This window comes from Penicillium subrubescens (assembly GCF_028828155.1).
Source record: "Penicillium subrubescens strain IBT 31985 chromosome Unknown utg000004l_segment0_segment0, whole genome shotgun sequence".
Lineage (NCBI taxonomy): Eukaryota > Fungi > Ascomycota > Eurotiomycetes > Eurotiales > Aspergillaceae > Penicillium > Penicillium subrubescens.
The window spans coordinates 2,511,148-2,537,685 of record NW_026643154.1 but is presented as its reverse complement, the minus strand read 5'-3'; the positions used below and the strand labels follow the sequence as shown (position 1 = coordinate 2,537,685).

The window sequence follows — 26,538 nt, the reverse complement described above, 5'->3', positions numbered from 1 at the left end:
ATGCTGTCGCTCTCGCCCTTGTCCTCGATATGACAGCCCACGCATCTCACCCATTGGAGTCAACCCTGATACCCTCCGCTCACCACCAGGCCAACTACTCCTAGGACTCCGCTCAATAATCCTCGCCGAACTTGTCCTCTGCGGCTGCACCACCACTACCGACGGTCTTGACCTTGACCTCGGTCTAGGCTGGGTGCTTGCACGAGACGGCGAACCAGGACGGCAATCCGAATCAGAGCCCGAGCTAGAGTCAGAGTCAGAATTGAAGTAAACCGGGCCACCAATTTCTTCGTGACCCTCCACAAAGCGGACTTTCCTTGATCGGGGCGGAGAAGTAGTTTCCGGGGAGTGAATGCGTTTTCGGCGGTTTATGCGTTCGCGAATGGAGTTGTGTGTTTGAATCTCTACGTTGTGTGGACGGGAAGGCCCTGGATGAGAGGATGGGTAGGGTCGGGTTTGGGGGGAGATGCCTCTGGGACTGCGTTGGATTATGGTGGTAACTTCTCGTCGTGAGATTGGTTCTGGCGGGGGGAAAGGCGAAATACGTCTTCCGCGTCGAATAGGTATCCGTTCATTTACCGGGCTGGATGGTCGTGCAGGTCGTACCGGTGAAGCTCTCGGCCTGGTATACACTGATTCCTGTGGTCTGTGTATATCTCGTCGGGAAAATTCATCTGAACGAGGACGCAAACGTGGTTCGGACGATATAGACCGGACGACTCGTCGTGGGAGAGAAACACCTCGTCGACGAGGAGGTCGTGCCCGTGGAGGCGAGGGTGCACGTCGAGGTGGATTGATCCTTGGACCTTCCCATCTATACTCATCCCTGTACCGCGGATCAAGATCAACGAGTCGAGTGTACGTGTATGTGTATGTATCTCGAGGTTGTCTCGGCCGTGGTCTTGTTTCCTTCTTCCTTCGCTGGAAGATATCAAAGTACTCCGATTGGAAGATTGAGCGCCAAGAGCCTCGTGGCCGGTCCCGGTCCATATCCACGGTTATGAAGTTCGATCTTGAATTGTGCGCGGTGAATGTCCTAGCCCTGGTTCTGGCCCTGGGGGATTGAATCCAGTACAGATCTTCGGGATCTGAGAAGCTGGTATCTGAGAATGAAGTCGGAGTGTAGGTATACCTCCGGCGTAGACTTTGACTGGAATATACACGCCGACGGAGACGATAGCGTTTTTGTTCGTTCGGTAGACAGGTATCGTAGTAGTTATGATTGGAGCATGTATCTCGCAACCTGAGTCGACGCAGCTGTAGGCGTAGTTTCTCGAGCATGGAGTCAAGGAACACGGCGAGGACGTTATATAAGACTTCAACAACCCTTGTTCAAATAATGCCCCGAACGATACGAAGATTCTCAAGTGAGGGTTAAGCAGAGACAAAGGCATGATCGAGGGAGAACGGATGGATGGAGGCGGCACAGTTGTGTTTCGAGTTGACTACGTTCGTAGTCAAAGTATTCGTAAAGTGTAAAGAAGAATAGAAAATAGAAACAACCTTCATGAAGAAAAGAATAACAACGGGAGAAAGATGTTAGAAACAAAGAGTCAGGACTGGTGAATATCCTGTGCAGGTGTGTGGGTAGCAAGTCATAGGCCCGCTGCAGGTGATACTTACATACAGTAGTCCTCCCGTCTCTTTGTCCTGCGCGATCAGGGACGGCCCATTGTTTTTCTTGTTTTGTTTCTGGATTTAGATTTCTTTCTTTTGTTAAAAAGATTTTAGCCTTGATGCTTTGTTGAAGAATGTATCAGGATCCGATCCGATCAGAATAGAAAGATGATGTGGAGGCTGGCTGGTCTTTACAAAAAAGAGCCTGGCACAAAGACCGTCGAGTCTGGCGATGCAGCGCCCATTTTGTATGTTGCACTTTGGCTTTTAGCGTAGCGTTGATATTGAGTCTTGCTCTGCTCTGGGTATGGCATAAGGCAACAGTCTGGATCTAGTGTGTTTTTCTTCCATCTTTTCGATTTTTTGAAGAGCCGCAAAGACTCGAATCGAACGATTTTGATATTCGGGAATTATCTTTTTGTTTCTTTTTTGTTTTTTTTTTTGTCTTTTTGTCCTTTGGGTCACAGGGGCGCAGTTCGAGTCAGCAGGGGCCACTGGCCACTTACACAGGTGACTCGGCCATGTTATGTTATGATGAACAGGATCATATTTTAACCATCACAATAGGATCATGATTATTGATATTCAAATAGCGTTCCCATTATTTGGATCAGAAACTTTTGCTTCATACACAGTCCATTGTAAATAATTATTCATGACACCGTTCATAGCCCATCACCATCACCGTCCATCCCCCAGTATCCTCAGTCCTGCGAGTCAGTCAGCCTCACGGGAGCGACCGTCCCGTAGCCGACGCTAATGCCCGCAAGAGGCTCTTTGGTGCCCGATAGGCACAGAAGTAAGAAAGTAAAGAGAATGAGTCCCTGGCATAGGGCGAATTGACATCATGAACAATGCGCGAAATAACGGTCGAGAATCAAAGCTGGGCGAGACAGTCTAGTCTAGACTAGAGACCAAAGCAAACGAGCACAGCTGTGGCGCACGTCTTGCTGCACCAGCCACACTCCCAATCGAATCAGAGACTCAGATGTAGAATCAGACATGCGGGCAGCGGTGCCTGGTGCCTGATTCTTACCATGATGTGCTTCTCATAGCGGGGATTCACAGGATGAGAAGCTATGAAAATGGCCCCGTGGCTTGGACGTGATTCTGTCTATATCTGTGCCCTCCATGATATTGCGGCCCACCCACCGCTTCCGCTTATGGGTGCGCCCTAAATCCCCGTCACCCCTAAATCCCCGTCACATTTTTACCATTCGATTTCAACTCCCTTTCCCAACCACCCAATATGCCTAAATACTCCAATTTTGACGAGGATCGCCTGCAGAAGGCCTGTAAAGCCGTTCTACACCAAAAAAAGCCGAATATCGCTAAAACTGCGCGTGAATTTAGCGTGTCTCGAACTACCCTTGCCGATCGCGTCAAGAAGGCCCGATCGCCCTTTTCTACCACTGAATCGCGCAAGAATGCGCTTACATCACATCAGGAGAAGGCTTTGACTGCTTGGATAGTCAAAATGTGCGATTGGAACCTACCGCCTACTGCAAAGCTTATAGAAGCGTGGGCAAATCAGGCCCTTACGCGCGCTGATGCGGGTCGGCAGCCGGTTGGCAAGAATTGGGCATACTACTTTATATCACGCCTTCCAAAGCACCTATCCCTCGCTCCAGTGAAGCAGAATCTAAAGGAATCAAAGCGCATTCAAGCCGAAGATGCAGGGGCTCTCTCTTTCTGGTATGATCAGCTTGCAACCCTGCTAAAGGATATCCCTGCAAGGCTAGTCTATAACTTCGATGAGTGTGGTTTCCAACCTGGCCAGGGCCAGTCTCGTAAGGTTATTAATGGTAGATTGCACTGCCCTGACCTTGCTGAAGCTGAGCGAGGCGAAACTATCACTGCACTCGAATGTATTGCTGCTGACGGCTGGCAAATGGATCCGCTATTTATCTTTAAAAGCGGCGGGGTCTTTATGGAGAGCTGGTTCCATAATAGTGAGGATTTACCTCTAAACACACTTACTGCTACCTCACCGAATGGCTGGATTTCTGATGAAATTGCTTCTGAATGGCTATATCATTTTATTTCAGCTACTGCTACACCCGACCGTCTAAAAAAGGGTGAAAAGCGCTTCCTACTCTTTGATGGCCACGGAGCACATCTTACCCTCGAATTCCTTGAGATATGCGAGTTAGCTGATATTATACCATTCGGCTTTATACCTCATTCAACACATCTCTGTCAGCCACTTGATGGTAAGCCATTTTTGAGCTATAAGCAGCAATTTCGGCTTATGAATAATGAGCTATCTTTCTGGGGTGGTCAGCCATGTGGTAAACCGGATTTTCTACGGGTAATTGGGCCTGTACGAGCGAAGGCATTTAACCAACGAATTATTCGGCAATCCTTCAAAGATCGTGGTATTTGGCCAGTCAACGGCCAAAATATAGTGGATAAACTAGCTAGCCAGCTAGAATTTACTCCTCTTCACGCACCTGATCTTCGCGCTCATGGAGAACCCCGAACTCCATCACCGGAGCCTACAAATTTACTATCATCAAGCGTGGAGAATACCCCTCCGAAGTCAATTGAAGCGCTAGAGAAGAATCAGAAGAAGATATCAAAGAAGGTGGCTACCTTTGACCCGAAGGTTCAGCGAGATATTGCAATGCTTCACAATCACCACAGGATAATCTACGAGCGGCTTATGATGGCGGAAGCGACTGTTTCGCGAATTAGGGCCGCTCAGGAGCCCTTGAGGCGCCCAATTACCAAGCGCCAGGTTAAACCGCTTAGCCAAACTGGTATACTAAGCGTTCGCGATGCGAATCGGTCAATCAAGACTAGAAAGGAGAAAGAGGCTGCTGCGGAGGAGAGGAAGCTTGCGAAGCAGTATAAGCAGGCTACTGGTTTGGATATGCCAAAGAGGCCCCAGGAGGATATTGATAGGTCTACCGAATCGGCTAGAGTAGCCCTGGAGCGAGGAGATCTTTTTTATTTAGGCTAGTTATCTAATTTGATGGTTTTTTTAGACGCATGGTAAAAATGTGACGGGGATTTAGGGGTGACGGGGATTTAGGGCGCACCCATAGGCGGAAGCGGTGGGTGGGCCGCAATATCATGGAGGGCACAGATACTCAGTGGCGAAAATCCAACATATACCGTTGTTGGGTCAGAAATCAAGTAAAGGAATGATGTATGTCTATGGATTGGCATCATCTACCGTGTCATTTTCTAGGCAGCATACCCTTACAGACTTCTATTCCCCCCTGTGCTCTAACCTTAGCCCTCATCCCAGGTAGGAACAGTCAATTCCTCCTACCCCCATCGCTCAACAAACCGATCCCGCATCTTATCCCGCTGATGCAAAACATCCAAATCAAGCCCCTTTACACCCCTCTGCAACTCTTCAAGCTCCCCCTCCAACCCATTCAACCCCCTCTCCAACTCAGTATCCCGTAAAGAAACCTCATAATCCGAGTTCACATTTAACGCCGACTCAAGAAGATACAGCGCCCTATCCGCCGGAGCTAACTCCCTAACCAGCGGCGTATCAACCGCCATCCCCAGTGCGCGTAGAGTCTCAGATAATTGGATCCTCTTTTCGTGTAGACCCTGGGCCCCGCCGTCCTCGGCTCGTGGGCGAATCACTGATTCGGCGGATACACCGATGCGTCGGAGGAGGCTTTCTAGCGCGGGTTGTTCGGGTAGCGTGGTGGGATTGGGTGGGGTGGTGAGGAGGAGGTTTGTTTGTATGGAGCGTCGTCGGAGGGATTCGCGACGTGAGGGTGGCTGGGTAATTTGTTGGGTAGTGCCTACTTCGGTTTGGTAGAGGGTTGCTAGTTGTTCGAGGAGTTCGTGGGAGGATTCTTGGTTGTTGAGGTTTTGGGTGAGGGTCTTTTTGGATTCGGTCATGTCGATGAGGACGTCGAGGGCCTGATGGAGTGTTAGCATGAGAGATGTATATTTTCTGTGTAGCGGGAAGCGTACCCGTTCTAGCTTTTCCTTAGATGTAGCGTGGAGCTGGTTGTGTTGGTTATGGATCTCGCGTAGGATAGGCTCGTGGAATTGTTGTTTCGTAGACATTTCTGCCAGGATTTCGATCTCGGGGTATAGAGACTCGAGCTCTTCTTCTAAGGCCGCTACAGTTTCACTTTCTGTGCCGATTTGACTTGATTTTGACGGCCTAGACTGGATGGATTCATGGTGGATAGTTTCGAGGTATAATCGGTCAAGACGGTAGTGAATCTCTTCTGCGTTGTAGTCTGCTAGCATGACGCTGAGCTGACTAGCTCGTTCAACCGTCTCTGCATCGTTGCCGTTCGATTTAATCCCGGTTATAAGCGTCTCGATATCCGCGAGAACTTTGTCATCTTGCTTTAGTTGGCTAGAAAGTAAAGAGAGAATTTGCTTGTTCTTCGTACTCGTCTTCTCCGTCGCACTCCTAAAGCTAGCCTCGAGCTCGTCCGAAAGGTCGTTGGCCTGTAACAGTTTTTATAAGCTTTAGTTAGCGATGACAGCCATATTTTGAGTAGCAAATAGGCTAAGTTCGAGTAGTAAATACTAACTGCAATAATCGTGCTTTGCCTTCTAGCTTCATGCTTCTTCCGCAGACGTGCAATATCCCGACTTCGATCTTGTTCCCAGTTCACCTGTTGACGCAATTGCTTTTTGAGCGTCTCACACTGGAAAGACAGAGTCTCTGTTTGTTTCTGAATAGTAGCTGTCGACGCCTCGAGGGATTCTATCGCGGACCGAATTTCGTCCTCCAGAAAGGGTCGTGTCGTACCGAGTTCGGGGTCGCGGAGGATTGGTTGGAGGGCACCGGAATGTTCGAGCTTGTTATATCTAGGTAAATAGTGTTAGCTGGAACGCCACAATGCTGGAACGATGCAATGAGACAATCAAGCCGAGACACATACAAGACGAGCTCCTCCCGCGAGAGCAGAGTGCTTGGGTTTAGGTGTTTTGACCCCCATTCTTCGGTCGCCGGATCCGTTAGAGCCGATTCGATCACCTCCCGCTTCGCTAGAAGGTCTCGTTCCTTCAGGGTGGCGAGGATCTTGTCGGTTAGGGTGTCGGTTTGCATGATGGGCGGGTTGTTTATGGCTCGCGGAGTCGCGGGGCCGCGGCGTGGAATTGGAATGCGGCAAGCGGAGCTCGGCAGGGGTGGGGCGAGTTAACAAAGGGGAATACTGCTTCAAGCAAGTCCAGCAGCAGCTTCGGAGTCAACAGGACGAGTCTCCTGGTCTGCAGAGATGTGGCCAGCTTAATTGTCAGATGTCCACTTGATGTGATCAGTCTTTTAATAATTTGTGACGCGAATGTTGTGGTATCTACAATCACGTGATGGTATACAGTTTCCTGCTTTGAGTGAAGAAACACGAGTGAAAGTGAATGCTGAAATAACCCCTGCTAATAGGATGACAAGACATTATAGTACTGTAGTAGGTGCAATAGCATGCATATTTGGCCAATATCACAAGAAATTTCCCCCGCCTCCTATCACCAAATGATGAATGACGATGATCAGGCACTGTTCGTCGCAGCAATGTCCACCTTAGGGTAGTACCACGAGGTGACGGCAATAATAAAGTAAACGAGAACACACAACGTGCCCTCCAGGTAATTCGACTTGCCGTCACGTAAGAAATTGCCAACGACCAAAATGGACAACACAAGTAGAACGACCATGAAAATCTCGAAATTGAGACTCATATCCTTGCCCAGACCCCAGCCCACAAGCACCGCCAGCGGGGCATTGAGCAGGGCAGTCTGGATAGAGGGTCCGAGACAGTGGAAAAGGGCAAAGTTGATCTGGTTGTCCCAGGCCTCATCGACAGCAGTAAGATGTTCGGCGGCCTTTTCGACGAGGGGGACGAGAATCAAACCCATGAAGTTATCGGACACGCCGAGTTCGACAATGTGTTCGATTTCTTGGACTAGGAATACGGCAGACATGCAGACGCAGGCTAGCGAGATGACAATGGCGAGAATGCACTCGGCAAAGGTGAGTTTGGCTCGTCGGAGCTCCATGTGTCGGTCTTCATCTTGTGCCTCGTCCTTTTCGAGGATCTCGTCGAAGATCGAGTTGTGGCTGTGGAGGTTGAAGACGAGATATCTATTGTTATAAAATAGTGTTGTTAGTCATGTTCAAAATGTAGCTAGGAACTGTCAGGACTTACGTCACGAAAGCGATGAGGAGAATAACAGCCGTAGCACGACTGATCTTCAGCGAATAATCACCCAACATCTCGATTGTGAATTCTTCGTTGACAGCGCTCTTTAGCGCAGAGTAGAATGCGCTGGGAATCAGCAGACCAAAGCCTGCTACCAGCAGCAATCCCGTTCCAACCTCGCTAACTGCCTCGTGGAAGACCTGCTCAGACCGCCGAAGACCACCGACAAAGAAACACGTTCCCAAACAGAGGAGCAAATTCGCCAAAATCGAGCCAAGAATCGCAGCCTGAATGACAGGGAGTAGGTGGCCGTCATGATCATTATGGAGCAAGACCATGAACAGCACGATTTCAACCACCGCGCCCAGGAACGTCTCTAGCAAGATTCCAAGCACCTTGGGAAGCTTCTTTGCCAATTCACCACCCGCGAACCCGAGGACATTCGCCGACGGCACCATTGCGATATAGTTGAGGGCGAAGACCCACACGTGCAGGTCCGGGCGTGCGAAATGCATGGCGATTGCGGCCGGTACGAACGGCCATAGGACGTTCACGATCATTGATGCTGTACAGATACTCTTGAAGGTTACCTTGAGAAAGTGGACTGGGTGGATGCCCGTCCGCCCGCTCTCGCCGGCACTGTCCACGCGAAAGAGACCCAGCACATACCGGGATGGATGGTGCTTGTGCTGGTGGTTTGTTGGCAGGATGGAGTTGGAAGTCGCCCTTGTCACCTTCTCCTGGGACATGGATTGGAGTCCATCGCCTGCAGAGGTCACGCCCGTGGCGGACCTGATGGAGGCCATTCCTCTCTGCCTGGAAGCTGGAGGACCGGGAATCAGGTCAAGAGAGATAAGCGAGGTTGCTCACGCGGAGTCGAAGCTTGGAAGAGGATGATGAAGATGATATGGTATACAAGCTGGGTAGAGTCGACAGGAGAGAAGAAAAGAGAGCACGAGGGTCGGTCAAAGATGAAGTGGGAGGTTCAGGTGAAGCCACCACAGGGAAAAAAGCAAGTTATCAGTAGTGGAATTTCGTATAGAGTTACAACCATAAACAAGCGACAGGAGGGCAAATCAAAAAGCTCCTCTCCACACTGCTTCGCTGGCCGTGTCGCGCAGCCAATCATGAGGAACAAGATTGACTGACGGGAAGCTGCAATGAGCCTGGAAGGTCTTGGCAGTCCACTCCGATCTGATCTCGCTTTGACCCTTTTCCTCCTTTTTTTTTCTGTGCTGAGTGCAGGACTGTACTGCAGGCGTGTACAGTGTTTTTGTCTGCCCAACCCCCCTCCTGCACTGTACGCCCTTGCCAGCAAGCAACTCTGTCATCCATCACTGGATGCATTGAAACACTCCCAGCCAGACAGAGACATGTCATATTATTGTGCCAGATTCTCTTTCCTCAGGGATGAAACACACCCGAATTGTGGGGAACAATCACAGAGCGCCATGGGCTATGCACAGCCACACGATTAGCTTCTGGCCATCTCCGCTGGCGCCGACCCCTGAAGTTAGGATCGTCTGTGGTGGCGAGTCTGGCGACTAGACTAGCGGAAGTTTCATTCACGGTTGGGTGTGATGTTCTGCGGTAGTAGAGTGGTCCTGAAGAGTGTTATTAAGGTTGAAGATGGAAGGACAGAGGGGAGTAGAAATCAATAGGATGAAACTCAATGACGAAGTGCATACCACAGTCTCGGTATGCAGAGGAACCGCAGGCCTGGAAAGTGGAGCTTTTGCTGCAACGAGGTGGACAGGCAACTGCTTAATTCTGGTTAAGCAGCCGATGAAGTACAACTTGCAGGTCGCATCAATAATAATGAACAGGAATCGGGTGCATCTTAGAGTGGAGAAACTATGAACACTGATCTTATACTATTACTGCTGACCGAGGTTCATACAGTACATGGCTGGTTTGAGACTGCTCCTTACTTAGTCTCAAAGGGTGCGATCGTCCATAATGTTTACTCCAAAAGGTTTGCAGAAACCGTCTATACCTTTCCATATGCTAACCAGCTGAATATATTGGATCTCTTTGAAAAGTACTCGACATATTCAACCCGAACACCAATTCAAGAAATGGTAAGAAGCCTGCCTCCAAACTTGAAATCACGAGACTGTGTTCGCGCATCTCCATATGTACTTATCCCACGCGCCTTGAGTGTCTTTCGCAGCGTCTCTGCACACACAGGTAACTCGAGGTCCGTCACAATCTGGTGCGCAGACTTGGAGCGGTTATCCGACGAAGCGTGCATCCATTCAATCACACCGTCTATCCGATCTTCCGAGAGCTTTGAACGGCGACCACGGCCTTTTCGTGGGGTGGCTTGATTCAATTTGCATACATAGTGGACTTGGTGGGATGTGCAGCCCATTTTGATAGCGATTCGATCATAGGTTTGGCCGGTCTCGCGTAAGGTGAGGATTTTGAGGCGTTCGTCGCGAGAGAGGTGCTTGTGAGTGGGTGTGGAGGGCATTGTGACAATGGGTGATGGTTATGAGTAAGTTGTACAGGTTGAATGGTAGCTGATTGCTAGAGAGCTTCGTGGATCTTTTGTTAATTAGATTTCTCTATTCATTTTATATGATGTTTGTTTACATATGAGCTCATTGGTATCTCTATCCGGTAGGCGGAGGAGGAGTTGGCGAATCTGTACCTGCACGAGCCGGATACTACCTTAAAAAGGACGTAATATGTAGGACGAAATAAGGATTCGATGAGACCGTCGAAAGGAATAGCTTAAATAATTTAAGATGAAGATCCTATCAATATGCTATGCTAATCAAGACTGCATAAACTTGTGTCGCCGAGTTCAGATCGAAGATCCTACTGGAGTGATAGATAAATAAGCTCAGAAATGATCGCCACGGAAGGGCCCCTCAATATGTATGATAGCCTCGATGCGATCCCTATATAAAACTTGCACCAGCAAGATGTACTTAGTCACCCCCTCTTATTAACTTAGACATTTCTCCAATGTTTTTAGAAGACTCTCTCTCCCCCCAATTTACATTTGTCACAGGGCCAAGACTGGGCCCTGTCAAGATCCACCAGGTGAAAAAACGAGACCCGCGGTTACCCTCGGGCGGGGCGATAAACCTTACAGGAAAATCCCAATCCGATCAGACGATGGCGAAATCTTCCACCTGTCCTTCTTCCACCTCTTCTCTTCACCACCTCCTTCCTCCTCCAAATCTCAACAATTGGGTGCTAGAAACTCGCATCCATGGCGTCGACTACTAAGCCCGTCATCCCTCCGGTGACGCTGGACTCCATCACCCAGAACATCGGCAACACCCCTTTGGTCCGCCTGAACCGTCTGCCCCGCAGCCTGGGAATCGATGCTACCGTCTACGCCAAGTGCGAGTACTTCAATGCTGGTGGCAGTGTGAAGGATCGCATTGCCCTACGCATGATTGAGGAGGCTGAGCGCGAGGGTCGCATTAAGCCGGGTGATACTCTTATCGAGCCGACAAGTGGCAACACGTTCGTTTTTCCTGGTGCCGGAAGTTGATGTTGGGAATGCACATGCTAATTCTTCTTGACATGACAGTGGTATCGGTCTGGCGCTGGTTGGTGCCGTCAAGGGTGAGTTCGAATTCATTGTTCTGAGATTCAATCTTCGGTGATACTAATTATTGTTCTCTCCAGGCTACAAGACCATCATCACCCTTCCCGAGAAAATGTCCGCCGAGAAAGTCGCCGTTCTCCGCGCCCTCAATGCAACCATCATCCGTACTCCCAACGAGGCCGCTTACGACTCCCCCGAGTCCCACATTGGTGTCGCTAAGCGCCTGGAGAAGGAATTGCCTAATGCTCACATCCTCGACCAGTACGGCAATGTGAACAACCCCAATGCTCACGAGTTTGGCACCGCCCAGGAGATCTGGACCCAGACCAACGGTCAGATCAACGCTGTCGTGGCCGGCGCGGGTACTGGTGGTACTATCACAGGTATCGCTCGTGGCCTGAAGAAGCACAACCCCAACGTGGAGGTCATCGCGGCCGATCCCCACGGCTCTATTCTGGCCCTGCCTGCGGCTCTCAACGATCCCCACGCCAATGAGCCTTACAAGGTTGAGGGTATTGGTTATGACTTCATTCCCGATGTGCTGGACCAGAAGATCATCGACCGCTGGTACAAGACTGGTGATAAGGAATCTTTCCAGTACTCGCGCCGTTTGATCGCCGAGGAAGGTCTGCTTGTTGGTGGTAGCAGTGGTAGCGCCATTGCTGCGTTGGTGCATGCCAACGAGGAGCGCAAGTTCTCCAAGGACGATGTGGTTGTCGTTGTGCTCCCTGATAGCATCCGCAGCTACCTCTCCAAGGTACGACCTCATTACCGGTATCAATGGGTTCTTCACAAATGCTAACTCTTTACTACAGTTCGCCGACGACGACTGGCTCGCCGCCAACGACCTCCTCCCTACGCTCCCCACCGAGCCCGCCAAGACTCAGCAGCCCCCTGTTACTGCTGACCCCCTGGCTGGCGCCAAGGTCAGCGCTCTCCGTCTGAAGCCCATCACCGCCGTGACCTCCACCTTCGCCTGCGAAGCCGCCATCGAGATCATGCGTGACAAGGGCTTCGACCAGCTGCCGGTCCTTGCCCCCTCTGGTCGCCGCCTCGTCGGTCTGGTCACCCTGGGTAACGTTCTCAGCCGCCTGACTCACGGCCGCGCCACCGGCAAGAGCCCTGTCTCCGAGGTCATGTTCGACTTCTCCAAGATCCCGGAGGTTGTCACCGACCCCCGCGCTCTCGGCCGCTCCGCTGGCGCTGGCGCTCGTCGCCAGTTCATGGAGATCACCTTGGATACTCCCCTCACCGTGCTGAACCGCTTCTTCGAGTGGAACAGTGCCGCCGTGGTCACTGAGAAGGACGAGAGCGGTGCGCTGAAGCCGTTGGCCGTTGTGACCAAGGTCGACCTGCTCACTTGGATGCTGCACAACGGCAAGGCCAACGGCGCTTAGATGAGATGAAATGATTTTGACGACTGTTTGCCTGTGGTAGGATGGGTTACTATTGGGTTCATCTGCATTCTGCGAGGTATTGAATGTACCTCGTAGATGGAGTTTCAACATCCCTGGATTTTTGAATGATTTTTCTTTTACTTCTGTTTTTGTTTGGGAAAGGCGTTTTCTTCTTGAGGGAGCTGAGATGCCCCCCCCCCGATCTGGTTCAACACAACTTGTGGTGGAAAGGACTCTTCTATATATCATGCTTCGCGGATGAAACGCGTTGCATCTATACATAATACACATCTTCTATAGATCCTCGTCAAATTGACATGGACAAGATTAAACCTGTTTCGAAACATGAACTTTGTACTTTGTAGGGTTGAGGTTTTCTTGCTTTTTTTTTAATTGTCGCACTGGTCGTGGGTATGACATGACGTAGGTATCTCCGATTATCTGTCACCTTATCGCCTCCGAGCTTTAAGCTTAGTTTACTTTAATCTAGACAACTTCCCACGACAATTCACTCAACACATTCAATATCACTCAAAATGTCAGGAATTTTTACATATCACAATTTCTCGTTGCAGGATACACCATATCTGGAAGGTCAGGTCGCAGTGGTAACAGTATGTCTAAGACACACACTAGTTATCTACCACACATGCTAACTAATTTCTCAGGGTGGTCAAGCAGGCATCGGAAAAGGTATGCCCAAATCATCTCTACGCTTTCCGATCAGTATAAAGAGACCCATCGATCTCATATTTTCCCCTTTTCAAATATAGAAATCACAGCACAACTCCTACTCCACGGCATCGAAAAGGTCATTGTTGTCGCCAGGGACGAGAACAAGTTCAAAACCGCCTATGATGAATGGAGAGTTAGGAAGGGAATTGAACTTACTCAAGATGATAGCCGAGTTACTTTTGTGAAGTGTGATCTGGGTGATATCGAGGATGTTTATGCCGCGGCAAAGAAGATTAAAGAGCAGACGGAGTATATTCATATTTTGATTTGCAATGCCGGTATGTGTATACCCCCAATCCTGGTTCATACATACCTTCCAAGTATACACTAATCACGACTCTTCAATCCAGGCCTCGGCATCCAACCCATAACCCCCCTAAACAACCATGGAATCGACCCAATCTTCACAACAAACTGCATCGGCCACCAAATCCTAACAACCCTCCTCCTCCCCCTCCTTAAAAAAACCACCTCAACCACTCCCCACGGCACCCGAATAGTAATCTCCTCCTCCAGCCTGCACCAACTCTGCCTCACCCTCTCCCTTCCCGCCCTAACCCATCCAACAAAAAAATGGCCCGCAATTCACGACTCCGTCTGGCGCTACGCCCGCTCAAAACTAGCCAACATCCTCTTCGCAAAGGAACTAACCCGCCGCCTACAAGAAGACGACGATCCCGGCGCGAAAAAAGTGTACGTGAACTCGTTTTCCCCGGGGAATGTGGTGACTCAGCAGTGGCAGGGGTGGAGTGAGCATTTAGGGAGGGTGGTGGGCGTCGTTATTAGGGGTTTGGGGAGGTGGTTGGGTCAGAGTGTTGAGGAGGGGGCGGCGACGGCGGTTTATTTGGCGACTAGTCCCGAGGTGAGTGAGAGGGGGATTAGGGGTGGGTATTTTGTGCCTATTGCGAAGGGGGAGGAGCCGACGAGGTTGGCGAGGGATGGGGACCTTGCGAGGGAGGTTTGGGTAGGTTTGAATTGCTTTTCTTGGTGATGATTGTGGTGATTGTTGTGCTAATGGGTTGATATAGGATTGGATTGATGATCGGGTTGCTCAGATGTTGGGGGAGAATTGGCAGAGTGGGAAGTGACTTTGGTTCTTTTATTACTGTTCAAAGCCGTCACTATCTATTCCCAAGAAGATTGAATATTGGGCTGTCTAGTCTTGAAACGTGGGATAACGCATATAGGTTACCTGGCTAAACACGAGTCAAGATGTGTGGGTAGTTAATACCGTGGAATTTTCAATTTTTGTAAGATATTCCTTAATTTACTACCTTTTAATGCAATACGCTCAGAGATTTGGATCGAATTCGTTGCGAACCTGTAGTAAATTCCCTCGAGCCTCGAAAATACTAGGACTAGATCAGTCTACCGAGGCCATTCGCGACGAGATCAGAAAACCTTTTGATCAGGTTGATGCTCGACTGCTCTCATCTGGGATTGATATTCGAGCCTTATCCAAATGGGCAGTACTTTCCAAATAGCCACAGCCAAATATCAAACATTTGGAAAGGAATCGAATCACCACTCTCATGAATCGAACCGCTGACCTTCTCCTCCCCTATATACTTCACCTTGTTACTTCATCGCCATCCACGGACACCGAAGAACATCGCCAGTCCCACCCCGCTTTTTATATACACCATTACACCCTCATAACACCTTTGAAATGGCTATTAGAGAATTGAAATAATATAACAATAAGGCATAGTAGGAAAAATCTATGTCAGAAAATAACATAACTAAAAAAATCTCCAAAACAGAAACTCCCCCCGCCTAGCGGTGTGCCCGGCCGTCCGTGGAGCTCGAAGCGTCAACACTGGCTCAGTAATTTCTTTTCTTCTTTTGTTTGCCCTTTCCTCCAGGGCACACCATTGGTTCACCAATTTATGGTGGATACCAACTAGGCCATCGGAGGGGGTGGAGTTGTTTGCTTGACCTTAAGAATGGCAATAACCCCCGTTATTGCCTAATTGGGATTGCCTTCTTGGATCTTGACAGAATCAGCGAACATGCCTACTGTTTTGCTCAATCCAGAAGCAATACTGTTATATTTTATAATCTTCTGTATGCTCAGATCTGCCTCGTCCCTCCAGGCGAACTCTCGGGCCTGTGATAGCCTTGATCTCTCTGGAGCCGAAGTGGCTAGACTATGTTGTCGGCCTGACTGGAACGTCACTATGAATTAGTAGGACTGCAGATCAGGATATTTAGTCACGGTACAAGGTTCAATACAAGATGGTTCTGGGAATAGCGTTTTTGAATAAGATTGATAAGCGGGGAATTTGATTTCATCAAGGGCCGAGCTTGTGATGCTACCTGCGATCACAACCAGCAGCCCAGTATAGGTACAAGAAGTGCATGTCCAATCCAAAGGTCAAGGCTAGATCCAAAAGTGCACCAGCGATAGCGCAAGAACTATTCAGAATATCATAGCCAGAATAACTCCAGATCAAGCGAAAGCTTGGAGATTCTCATCTCTCACAGGCACATGCCCACCCACTCTTCCCAGCGACGCACGCCAGAGCCAAACTCCTCCTGTTGGTCGCCCTTGACGGCACCACCAGTCACGTCAACCTTGATGCCAACTTGCTCCAGAAGCTTGAAGCCGAAGACACCCTGAGCATCATCGTCGCCCAGAACATCCTCCTCCTCAGCATCCAGGGCGGCACTGTCCATGCTGGCGTCCATGAGACCCTTAGTCTTGGACTTGCGGATACGATCAATCTCCGCTTCCAGTTTCTCCCGCACTGAACCTGGAGGAAGAGCCGTGAACAGGTCCTGCTTGTTCGCGGCGACCAGAACGGGGATCTCGGCGGCCCGTTTCGTGGACGACTTGCCCTTGCCCAGCGCGCGCTGCTGAAGAACCAGAAGAACATCGTGCAGGTAGGTTGCGGTGTCCCGGAGAATGGTCTCATCCACCAGAGCGGCGGTGTCTACCATGAAGATCACGCCACGAAGCTTGGTCTTGGTGTCGGTGGATGTGGCCATTGCCTGGAGCTCGGCGATGCCCTGGGAGGCACGCAGCTTGCCATGGCCGGGGGTATCCCGCAGGCGGTACTGGACCGGGTTCTTCGAGGCTTCTTTCAAAGAGGGATCATTCACGGATCGGTAGCGGTTGGACGCAGTGGGGACCGTCGGGGGTAGAGTGACTGTGATGAGAGTTGAGGTCTGGGAGGTGTGCGTGCTGTGCAACTTTTTGGTAGCTGGCGCAGACTTGGATTCGAGCTGTGGAAGAGTGTAAGTGAGGAGTTTCGTACTAAAAACATGAGAAAGGCGGTCTTACCAGGGTCGTGAAAGCTGTCTTGCCAGCTCCGCTGGGGCCCAACAGGAGAAAGTTACTCGACGGCGGCGACGCTGCTGCGCGATAGAAGACGAGATGCAGAAAAATGGGAACGCCGAAGGCGATCACGATCGCAATAGCAATGGCAGTCAAATTGCCATCCAGCAATAGGGTCGCAATGCCCGTTACTGAATTCCAACCTGCTTGACTCGACATGGTGTGGGCTGATGCGGATGGAGAAAGCGGCGAGTCGACTGACAACGGAACAGAAAGGCCCCCGATAGCACGGGCCACATGGGCTTATCGTCTTATCGCGTTATGGCCTGATCCATTAACTTATCGCTTATCTTAGCGCTGCATATCATTTGCCCATCTTGGAACTACATTGGAATGAGACACTCGTCTCCCTTCTTCACGACGTACATACCAGGGGCCAAGGGGGGTGCAAAGAGGACAGCAGAACCTCCCTTGGCCCAGTCGTGTCTTCCAATCTGTTCTTCTCCTGTTCAATCTCCCCGACAAACCCCAGTATGAGATTCGACCGATTGTTGCCAGCTCTATACTCCTTGTTTACAGCGGCGTCGGCCCAGACTCTGAGTGGTCTGACCTTTGATAGCCGCGATGAAGTGAGTCTGCTATGGGCTTTCGATGGCCAAACAACGGGAAGTTATGACTTCTATCTTTGTGCTGGTGACGAGTCAACGGGGGCATATGTGAGTGGAACTGTAACTACAAGGTCATGGTCCGGAACTAAACAGATCTATACAGGAGTCTCTAACTCGTGTAATCACCGACGGTACCTTTGCACCTGGAGACTTCGTGTCCTTCCGAGTTGCCCAGGACGTCGGCGGCAATGACCCTAATGCATAGTACGGTGACACAAAGAGCCCAAACACCAACAATGGCAATTCCACCTATACTAACAATACCCGAATCAGCTTCCTCAAGGTCGTCCCTTCAAACTCCAAGGATCACTGGTCTGGATTTACCTCGCATTTCACCTTAATCAACATGAAAGGCACATTTTCCACCACAGTGTCCAACGCAGTCAAATCAATCGAATTCATTACCCTCCCCATGATCCCAGGCGCAGACGCAAACCTTCTCGACGCATCCAACCTACCCCCAACCCTCAACGGCTCAATCCTCACCAGCGACATCAACGATGATACGAAGAACTCGCTGCTACAATTCCCCACGCCGACCATTCCCACCGAGATGGACCGACATGAGCTGCGAAAGCGTTACGTGGATCAGCACACTGTTCCCTACGGAATGCAAACGGGCCTAACCAAGTATGCCCCGATGCCAAAGCGAGCCGGTACCACTATTGCAACCAGATCACCTACACCTCAATACCCGCCTTTCCCTTTCTCTATTGCGACTACGTACCTGGGGGCGCCGACGGTTCAATACACTGATACGGCGTATTTGACCTGGACCACGCACAGCATTGAGAATACGGTATGTAGAGAGTGTGATATCAGTTCTTATAGAAATATGCTAATATGTGTAGGCTGCCCCTGCTGCTGCGCCTACGCTGGATAAGAGAATGCAGCAATGGTTGGAGCGTTGGAAGGATTAAACACAGACTTTTTGTACCATCTATTTACTTCTGCGGAGTTGAATTGCGGGCTTGACGGTTGAGTGCAAGTGTTGAACTTGCGCTCGACTTTTCAAAGTGTTGATTCTTGATCGTCTAATGTTTTTTTCTCGCCATAATCGCAATGCGATGAAACTTTTGTGCTGTTCCCAGCATCCTTTATAACCTCCAACCAGTGATGGTGGCCTGGAAAATGTTCTCCTAAATCTCATGCCTTCGTATTTACAGCTCCACATCTATGAAATTTTCCCCTATTCTTTCATTTTCACATTATTCGTGCAACGTTATGAACGCCCGTTGGGTGGTGACCGGGGCGATCTGGGTGATTTCCACTCCTCCAGTGCGGGAGTAAGACACGGCGTGACCGAACGGCTTTCTTGCGGGTGGAAGGAGATATTCTCCCGCAAGGCAACATATTCGCTTTCAGACCAGCCAAGCAATGACTCAATATGTGTGCTTCGGTGGCCCTTGATGAGCGCGATCTCCATGGAGCCGTAATTCACCAGTGCGCGACCCACTTCCCGAGGCTCCTGCGCGTGGTGGATAAAGTCACCATCAAGGGCATCAGGCGAGGGCTTCTCCGCGACTACCAGCCGCACGGCTTCTTGCTGTGCGAAGTGTCCTTCGACACCGACTACTCCAGCGGGAAGTAGACTGGCCTTGTGGTTCAGGATCGCGTCGTAGGCTCCTTGGTCGATGTATAGCGTGCCGTGGGGTGTCAGGCCATGGAGTAACCAGAAGGTGACGGATTGGATTGGGGTATCCGAGGGGAGGAACCGAGTATGGAGAGGAGGAGGTGGGATGTCGGAGGCCTGCTCGTCGGGGTTTTCTTGAAGACGTTGTAAGTACTTGACAATGTCGTGAACGTTTCCGGGCTTGGAGCTCTTGGTAATGATAGTGGTCACACCAGCGCTAGTTCCGAGCTTGGCAGCCACAATTTTAGTGCTCATGCCACCGGTTCCAAGGGCTGAGCCGGCAGAAGAGACATCAGCCTCCAACAGCGAGATATCGGATACAACTTCGATGGGCTCGGCGTCTGGGTTTGTCCGAGGGTTGGCCGTGTAGAGACAATCAACATCGGTCATCAAGAATAGATAGTCGGCCTTGACGGTGGCCGCTGCAATCGCGGAAAGGGTATCGTTGTCGCCAAATTTGATTTCCTAGAAGATATTAGACCGGGTTCTTTTCAAGCTGACGAAGGGACGTCCATACAGAAACAGCAAGGGTATCATTTTCATTGACAATGGGAACAACACCCATCTCGAACAATTGCTCAAAGGTATTTTGAGCATTGATGTATTGAGTTCTCTGTTTTGGTGTTAGAGACAGGCCATGCATAGATAATAGGGGTTTGCATCTTACATCTGCAATGTCATTTCTCGTCAAAAGAATTTGAGCCACTGGGACTCGGAGATGTGAGAACAAGTTGTCCCAGAGACTCATTAGCCGACATTGGCCAACGGCAGCGAGTGCCTGTAGAGCTCCATTGTCAGCATTACCACCCAGAAGCATGTTGCCCTCCATTCCAACATCACTGCTTGTTTAATCATCAAGCTCGTACCTGTATTCGGGGCAGGTGTGTAGGCCGTTTATCCCAGTCCATCCTCCGCAAGCCAACACCAACAGCACCAGACGAGACCAATACCACGCGGTGACCATCTTTGCGCAATCGGGCTACCGTCTCGACAATCAATGTGAGAATTGAGAGAATTGGCTCGTGGGTTTTTTCGTCGACAATTGAACTGGTCCCTGCCAAAACATAGAAAGTGTTAGTTGAGTCACACCTCTAGTCAATCGCAGAATATATATCTCCGCACCCAGCTTAATCACGATCGTCAGCCCCGTGGCTGCCATGTTTGCGCAAGAAGATCAATCAGTAAGAAACAGACCCTCCCCCGAGGCACTTGATCGCAATAAATAGAAAAAGATCGCTGTACCCCGCAGTTTGTCTTACGGGAAAGATTCGTTCATCCCGCCTGCATCGGGGCATCTTCGGCCGTTTCTGCCGGCATCTTCCGCCCCATCGGAGTTTCTTCGTCTCTGCCGACGTGCTTCTTTGGAGTCCGCGAGCCCAAGATGTCCGATTCTCAGTCGCCAGGTGCGGCTGCACCTTCAAATGACAAGCCGGAGACTGGATATGTTGCTGGAGATGACACGTTCACCCAGTTCCGCAATATCTACCGGATCTTGACGGGGAAGATGACCTCCGAGGGCATTGAGCAGTTCCGCGTTGCGCGAGACTTGCGCAATGAATCTGCGGATTGCAAGCGCTGCGAGGACCAGCGTGATTATTTGCTTCAGTACAGTGAGTGACAAGATCCTGGTGGAGTATAGTCAGAATGGAGAGACTGAATTTTTATTTTTACAGGCCCCGTCATTCGATTCCTCAGCGATAACATCCGCCAGCTTGGAGGCGATCTTCACAGTCACAACATCTACTGCCGCCGATGCACGAGTCGAAAGGCAGGTGGATTTGATCCTGAATTCGGCATTCTGCTGTGCGCCAATGAGATGAAGGATCAGGGTCATTTGGAGGACACCATGGCTCACGAGATGGTCCACGCATACGACCACTTGCGATTCAAGGTCAACTGGACGGACAACCTGCGACACGCTGCCTGTACAGAGGTATGTACATTCAGTGGGAATCCGTGCCTCCATCATTCTGACCTCCTGCTGACTGTTTGACTCGTTCTAGATCCGAGCTAGCTCCTTGAGCGGCGAATGCAGATGGGCGCGAGAGTTCTTCCGCCGAGGCCAATGGAAGTTCACCCAGCAACATCAGGAGTGTGTACGCAGGAGAGCAATTCTCTCTGTGAGGGCACGCCCGACCTGCCGAGATGAGGCTCACGCGGAGCAGGTGGTGAACGAAGTGTGGGATAGCTGTTTCCGAGACACGAGGCCCTTTGATGAAATTTACCGATGATACCAAGTTCCCCCTGCCGTTGTGTTTCTTTTCTGTCTACGACTCCACTCGCCCTGCACACCGAATACTCTGTACCATAGAATTGATTTGAATGTACCATATTTTGCATTGGCATCGATTGAAAAACAAAGATTAAAAAGCCCATATTTCCCCATATCGCAAATGCCTGCCCGACTATACGCCGTGAAAGAAAAACAACTCCAATGATGCACAAAAACCGACGCCTAAAAACCTTGTCGTAGGCAAGGCTGGATGAAGAAAAAATAGAAACCGGAACACCAATCTGTCATGCATAGTTCATCATGCTTTCCCATCCTTGGAAGAACCTGAGCTTCGCTTTGGGTCCTTCACACAGTGCTTGACAATCCAAGGGTGACGCTGAATCTCGTCAAGGGGAATGCGCTTCTCAGGGTCGAGAACGAGGAGCTGTACTGAAGTTAGAAATTGAGTTCGTAGATGACATTGAGGGGGAAACTCACTCTCTTGATCAGATCCTTCGCCTCGGGGCTGACGAAGGACGGCACAGACATGTCTGCGCGGGCAATTCGTCGCTGGGTCATCACCGGGGTATCCTCGAAGGGCGCCTCGCCAACCAAGAACTCATAGGTCAAAACACCAAGACTCCACAGATCAACCTTCTCGCTGTAGTAGTTGTCCTGCGAGCCGGGCTTCAACATCTCTGGGGGCAGGTAGTCGAGAGTTCCACACATCGTCTGGCGCCGGTTGTTGGGAGCGTGGACACTCCAGCCAAAGTCACTGATCTTGATCTCGCCGTGGATGCCGACCAGGATATTCTCAGGCTTGATGTCACGGTGCATGACATGCTTCTTGTGGAGATACTTCAAAGCTGCTGCCATCTGAGCGATGTACTGCGCAGCCTTCCATTCCGGGAAGCGGTGCTCCTTGCGAAGATGCTTGTACAACTCTCCACGACCAGCGAACTCAAGGATCAAAAAGATGCGCTTGCTGTCATGGAAGTGACCATACAGTCTGAGGACGTTGGGGTGACGGAGGTTGCTCTGGATCTCAATCTCACGACGGACCTGCTTTTGGACACCACCCTGCTGCAGCTCCGACTTGTGAAGCACCTTGAGAGCGCAGACGAAGCCCGAGGATCGTTCCTTGGCAAGGTAGACACGGCCAAACTTGCCCTTGCCGAGGGGCTTGCCGATTTCAAACATGCCCAGGTGCAGCGACCTGGGCTGATCGTAGAGTGGAGTGGCGCTGCGCTGATCACCGTTCTCATCGGTATTCCGAGACACAATCGCACCCTTGCCAGGAGAGGGGGGAACATTCATCGAATTGACCTTGTTGTCGTTGGTATTTTGGAGAGCCAGCTTCAGCAAGTGTGCCCGGTTGGAATTGGACGCGGAACCACCAAGACCAGACAGAGAGACGGCGGTCGAGACGGAGCCCTTCAGCGAGATCGAGTCAGCATGTTATTGTTTTGTCCCATAATTGAAGCTCGGTAATACCTTGTGCTTTCCATATGTGCGATCGTTTCCGGTTTCCTTTTCGTCCTTAACGGACAAATGCTCGAATCGAGCTTCCAGCGTCTTGGTCGCCATTGCTAGAAAAGGGTGCGAAAAATGGAAGAAAGCGATGGAAGGGAGAAAAGGGAGAAGTGTGGTTGGTGTTGGTGGGCAAAAAGCAAAGGAACACAAAAAAATCAATTCAAGCCTTCACCAGCATAGTTCAGGTTGGGGTGTTTGTCGAATTGGTCGGATGGACGGATGGAGAATGGAGACGGAGATGGAGAAGAGAGGAACGGATGTTTGGGTGCCCGCCCCAGCCCGTCGTCCCAGCAACGCATCGGCCCGCCTCTTTCTCCGTGCGCCGCGGGGCTATCGCTATCAGCACGAGATCGGTCGCTAGGCTAGATAACGCTTTCTCTGTGACGATATGGTCGAGTTTTGATCTGTCCATGGCTTCCAGACCCTCTGCCGCGCCTACGGGCCATGGGGCAGTCTCCCCTGAGACGCAAAGGCCTCATGTGATTTTTGTTGGGGGGTTCCGCATCGCCACCCAGAAGCTCCCCATCCTCAAAGCGGAGCCCATTGAGGAGATGACGAAGCAGCTGGGCATTGCACCGCCTGAGATGATCTTCGGAGACAACCATGTCACCATTGAACATGAGAAGACTGGTTGGGGAATCGACTTCAACGCGTTTGACGCGCTCGACCGGGTTGACAAGACTGGGCAGTCCATGCTGCAGGTCGCATATTCAAAGGAATGGCAACAAAGCAGGTAATGCAAGTGATTCCCGGTGAGGTACTCGCTTTTGGTCTGACAGGATACCTCAAATAGAGAGAAAACACATGAAGGAATCAAAGAGGTCGTCAAGCCGTTCGACTGGTCCTACAGCACCGATTACAAGGGCACACTCAGTCCCAATGCGCCCCCATTTGAAGAGACCGAGAAGCCGATTCCCATCGAATTATTGAAGCGCCCTGACCCTATCCTTTTTTTCGACGAAGTTGTGCTATACGAAGATGAGCTGGCCGACAATGGAATTGCAATGTTGTCTTGCAAGATTCGTGTCATGCCTGGCAGACTCCTGCTATTGTCGAGGTTCTTCATGCGTTTGGACAATGTTTTGATACGTCTTCGCGACACTCGGGTTTACGTTGACTTCGAGACTCGCGAGGTGATTCGGGAATACCAGTCGAAGGAGTGTGAATATGAGAAAGTTAGACAAGTAGGACCCCTTTGCCAGTGTCGTGTCTCGGTAGAACATACTGACATTTCCCAGATCCTAGCAGGTACTCGCGATGACATTCCAGCATTGATGAGAGATCCAAACCGGCTGTCAGAGATCTTGCCTATCGTGGAGAAGCGCTCCGAACAAGTGGTTCTTGGTGGCTAAAACCCTAAACTATTCGGGGTCCCTTAGGACTCCGTTCTCAAGCCTATGAAGTATGAATATCACGCAAAATGAGAAAGAGACGAAACAAATATTCTCAATTGAAAATAGAAGGTCAATCAGACTAAGCAACATAGCCCTTTCATCTGTGATTTGCACTGGCAATGTGAAAAGTCAACCTGGAGGTTTTAACAATTTGGTAATCTAAAAAAGCCGATCATGCAAGCGCTGTCTCGCGATTGCATCTTGTAGCACTGCATCCTGACATGGCTACTAGCTAGACGACTCATTGTTCTTCTCATCAAAGCATATACACAATGCGGCGATCAATGCTGCATCAACTCCTGGAGCCACCACGACGGCGTAAGTCTGCTGGCCAAATATAAGATCACGGCCACTAAGCAGCTTTCGGTCGATGCGGGCCACAGTTTTACCGCTTCTTTCATCTACGATGTCGGCGGTACGGTCGAACCAGCCCCCTTTCATTTTCAGAGTCACGGCCTTCCCTTGCGAATCAGTGAAAGTGGCGGTTGCTTTGGAGCCGAGCACTAGTATAATCAGCCTTCTGGTGACATTCAAATTCCAACCAGATATTAGGATAGGCGGAGATTGATAACAGATGGAACTTACATGCGAGGCTGTTCTTGACCTCAGCAATCTTCTTGCCATGCGAGTCTTCAATCCCATAGGTCGTATGCAGGTGCAGATGCTCCTTGACAATATCAAAGAGATGCTTTCCATGAATGTCTTCAACCTTCTTCCGACCGGAAATCGAGACCCAGGCTCCGTGAACTTTCAGAAGTGACTGCCCACTGGCTAACTTGACCTCAAAGCTATCACCAGAGACAGAGAGGACTTTCTCCTTCATAATAAGCGTCTGGGGCTCATTCGCCACGAATTGGTTGAAAATGGCAATAGGTTCGAGGAAAGGCTCGAGATTGTGGTTACCGAGGATACCCATGGCGGTGGTATAATACAATATGGCAATGAGATTGACTCGAATCGATGAGATAGATGAATTATTATTTCAGAAGTCCTTCATGGAAGACTCGCGGGGCAAGATCGCCTTTTAAGTTGATGATCACCTAGATTAAGCGGGGCAGGGGGGCTGTCGGCCCAATCCGGCCTTGTGACGAATTACCCAGTTATATTTGGTCTACCCGACCGCCTACATTGGCTATACATATAGAGTACTTACATAGCTTATCGAAAAGTGAAAGTGAAGAGGCAATAGGGTCTTAAGATTGGTGGATGGAGTGACCAGTTCAGCTTCGGGCAAGGAGTCAATTTAGTCAAATTTGTCCAGATCCAGTGCGAAACGGAAATTCAACTGCATTACGTGCCCAGGCATGTGCCTACAGTATATCATAGCCAGGTTCTAGCTGATCCATATGTAGATGAATATTCGAGCAAACTATCACAGCGACAAGGCCTGATTCCGCCTTGAGAGGCACTCTAACTACCAGTTCTTCTAAGATCTTACCTATCCCGACCCGGTGGTGGCTAAGTGCATATGTTCTCAGCCCAAGTGGGTCAAATAAGTCGGTTTGGACGAATAGTATCAAGACCAACTCATCATTCAGCGCATAGCCTGGTCCAGCAAGCGTGCGGCTGATTATTATCCTATCAACTGTGAAGTGAATGTATTATGTATTTGAGGATGCTAAGCGCCCTGCTAGGCCCTCTTTCACAAGTCTCAAATCGCCCCTTCAGGGATTAATCGACCTTCAGTACCTGACCAAGGTAAATTTCAAGTATAAGTTGTTCACAAGATTGAACTTTCCACGACCAACGATTTTTAAATCTCTCCGCGTTGAGGGTATCCACCACTCGGGCCAAGCATGTCTCAGACTCGGCAGTTCGTCCACAGGGACTATACGGTTGGATGGATATGTGCTTGCCCAAGACCGAGCTGGTGGCAGCGACAGTCATGCTCGATAAAGAGCACCCGATTTTTCCGGCAGTCGACCCAAAGGACAAAAATTCATACATCCTTGGCGAGATCGGTACTCACAAGATTGTCATCGCATGTCTGCCATCTCAAGCAACAGGCAAGGTTTCAGCGGCCACCGTTGCTAACGACATGCTCCGCAGTTTTCCATCCGTGAGATTTGGACTCATAGCCGGACCGGTTGTTCAAATCAAATGTTGTTCATGTGGACAAAAAGAAGTCGTGCAAAATATGTTGTGGACCGGACAACGTCAATCTTGTCAAGCGAAATCTACGCAATGGAGCCGATCCTCATATTCATAACGGGACCATTGGCTCTGCGGACGACGTGATGAGGGACGCCATCTTGCCGGATAAGTGGGCCCGCGAGGGAAATATTATTTGTTTTGAGATGGAGGCTGCAGGTCATTTTGGCACACTACGCTAGTGGCATTTCTAACATCTCTGGTAAGATT

At 50.2% G+C, this 26,538-nt stretch overlaps 13 protein-coding genes across 13 annotated transcripts; 6 read left to right on the top strand and 7 right to left on the bottom strand.

Moving 5' to 3' along the window:
- Positions 1–4,893: 4,893 nt before the first annotated feature.
- Positions 4,894–6,664, bottom strand: N7473_005990 (uncharacterized protein; the record flags this gene model as incomplete). Its single annotated transcript, XM_057151930.1, has 4 exons — positions 4,894–5,511; positions 5,566–6,057; positions 6,144–6,423; positions 6,498–6,664. The coding sequence occupies 4 exons, from the start codon at positions 6,662–6,664 to the stop codon at positions 4,894–4,896; spliced, it is 1,557 nt and encodes a 518-aa protein (XP_057009735.1).
- Positions 6,665–7,104: 440 nt separating this feature from the next.
- On the bottom strand, positions 7,105–8,560 carry N7473_005989 (hydrogen/calcium exchanger domain-containing protein; the record flags this gene model as incomplete). The annotated part of the gene is made up of 2 exons (XM_057151929.1): positions 7,105–7,696; positions 7,761–8,560. 2 exons carry the CDS (start codon positions 8,558–8,560, stop codon positions 7,105–7,107), a joined length of 1,392 nt encoding a protein of 463 aa, XP_057009734.1.
- A 1,265-nt stretch (positions 8,561–9,825) lies between these two features.
- Positions 9,826–10,230, bottom strand: N7473_005988 (uncharacterized protein; the record flags this gene model as incomplete). Its single annotated transcript, XM_057151928.1, has 1 exon — positions 9,826–10,230. The coding sequence occupies one exon, from the start codon at positions 10,228–10,230 to the stop codon at positions 9,826–9,828; it is 405 nt and encodes a 134-aa protein (XP_057009733.1).
- Positions 10,231–10,980: 750 nt separating this feature from the next.
- Positions 10,981–12,722, top strand: N7473_005987 (cystathionine beta-synthase CYS4; the record flags this gene model as incomplete). Its single annotated transcript, XM_057151927.1, has 4 exons — positions 10,981–11,240; positions 11,308–11,342; positions 11,406–12,082; positions 12,141–12,722. 4 exons carry the CDS (start codon positions 10,981–10,983, stop codon positions 12,720–12,722), a joined length of 1,554 nt encoding a protein of 517 aa, XP_057009732.1.
- A 536-nt stretch (positions 12,723–13,258) lies between these two features.
- Positions 13,259–14,545, top strand: N7473_005986 (putative short chain dehydrogenase/reductase; the record flags this gene model as incomplete). Its single annotated transcript, XM_057151926.1, has 5 exons — positions 13,259–13,336; positions 13,391–13,415; positions 13,496–13,735; positions 13,808–14,421; positions 14,486–14,545. 5 exons carry the CDS (start codon positions 13,259–13,261, stop codon positions 14,543–14,545), a joined length of 1,017 nt encoding a protein of 338 aa, XP_057009731.1.
- Positions 14,546–15,718: 1,173 nt separating this feature from the next.
- Positions 15,719–16,975, bottom strand: N7473_005985 (signal recognition particle receptor subunit beta). Its single transcript, XM_057151925.1, has 2 exons — positions 16,744–16,975; positions 15,719–16,685 (listed from the first exon to the last, which is right to left on the bottom strand). The coding sequence occupies exons 1-2, from the start codon at positions 16,954–16,956 to the stop codon at positions 15,939–15,941; spliced, it is 960 nt and encodes a 319-aa protein (XP_057009730.1). The 5' UTR covers positions 16,957–16,975; the 3' UTR covers positions 15,719–15,938.
- A 295-nt stretch (positions 16,976–17,270) lies between these two features.
- On the top strand, positions 17,271–18,325 carry N7473_005984 (putative beta-1,6-glucan biosynthesis protein (Knh1); the record flags this gene model as incomplete). Its single annotated transcript, XM_057151924.1, has 4 exons — positions 17,271–17,453; positions 17,509–17,609; positions 17,679–18,204; positions 18,257–18,325. 4 exons carry the CDS (start codon positions 17,271–17,273, stop codon positions 18,323–18,325), a joined length of 879 nt encoding a protein of 292 aa, XP_057009729.1.
- A 302-nt stretch (positions 18,326–18,627) lies between these two features.
- Positions 18,628–20,197, bottom strand: N7473_005983 (glutamate 5-kinase; the record flags this gene model as incomplete). Its single annotated transcript, XM_057151923.1, has 5 exons — positions 18,628–19,503; positions 19,556–19,651; positions 19,706–19,816; positions 19,905–20,092; positions 20,161–20,197. 5 exons carry the CDS (start codon positions 20,195–20,197, stop codon positions 18,628–18,630), a joined length of 1,308 nt encoding a protein of 435 aa, XP_057009728.1.
- A 222-nt stretch (positions 20,198–20,419) lies between these two features.
- On the top strand, positions 20,420–21,269 carry N7473_005982 (mitochondrial inner membrane protease ATP23; the record flags this gene model as incomplete). The annotated part of the gene is made up of 3 exons (XM_057151922.1): positions 20,420–20,648; positions 20,712–20,971; positions 21,042–21,269. The coding sequence occupies 3 exons, from the start codon at positions 20,420–20,422 to the stop codon at positions 21,267–21,269; spliced, it is 717 nt and encodes a 238-aa protein (XP_057009727.1).
- Positions 21,270–21,569: 300 nt separating this feature from the next.
- On the bottom strand, positions 21,570–22,837 carry N7473_005981 (aurora family serine/threonine-protein kinase; the record flags this gene model as incomplete). The annotated part of the gene is made up of 3 exons (XM_057151921.1): positions 21,570–21,695; positions 21,749–22,684; positions 22,745–22,837. 3 exons carry the CDS (start codon positions 22,835–22,837, stop codon positions 21,570–21,572), a joined length of 1,155 nt encoding a protein of 384 aa, XP_057009726.1.
- A 356-nt stretch (positions 22,838–23,193) lies between these two features.
- N7473_005980 (TIP41 family protein) lies at positions 23,194–24,135 on the top strand (the record flags this gene model as incomplete). Its single annotated transcript, XM_057151920.1, has 3 exons — positions 23,194–23,516; positions 23,577–23,967; positions 24,022–24,135. The coding sequence occupies 3 exons, from the start codon at positions 23,194–23,196 to the stop codon at positions 24,133–24,135; spliced, it is 828 nt and encodes a 275-aa protein (XP_057009725.1).
- A 270-nt stretch (positions 24,136–24,405) lies between these two features.
- On the bottom strand, positions 24,406–25,093 carry N7473_005979 (LURP-one-related/scramblase family protein; the record flags this gene model as incomplete). Its single annotated transcript, XM_057151919.1, has 2 exons — positions 24,406–24,680; positions 24,763–25,093. 2 exons carry the CDS (start codon positions 25,091–25,093, stop codon positions 24,406–24,408), a joined length of 606 nt encoding a protein of 201 aa, XP_057009724.1.
- A 930-nt stretch (positions 25,094–26,023) lies between these two features.
- Positions 26,024–26,510, top strand: N7473_005978 (purine and uridine phosphorylase; the record flags this gene model as incomplete). Its single annotated transcript, XM_057151918.1, is given in 2 exon segments — positions 26,024–26,236; positions 26,256–26,510. 2 exon segments carry the CDS (start codon positions 26,024–26,026, stop codon positions 26,508–26,510), a joined length of 468 nt encoding a protein of 155 aa, XP_057009723.1.
- Positions 26,511–26,538: the final 28 nt, after the last annotated feature.

Excerpts from the sequence above, each read along its gene's own strand:
- N7473_005985 (XM_057151925.1), bottom strand. The coding sequence starts at position 16,956 with ATGTCGAGTCAAGCAGGTTGGAATTCAGTAACGGGCATTGCGACCCTA. Across the intron at positions 16,686-16,743 it reads AGACAGCTTTCACGACCCTG|CTCGAATCCAAGTCTGCGCC; the intron begins GTAAGACCGCCT and ends ACTCTTCCACAG.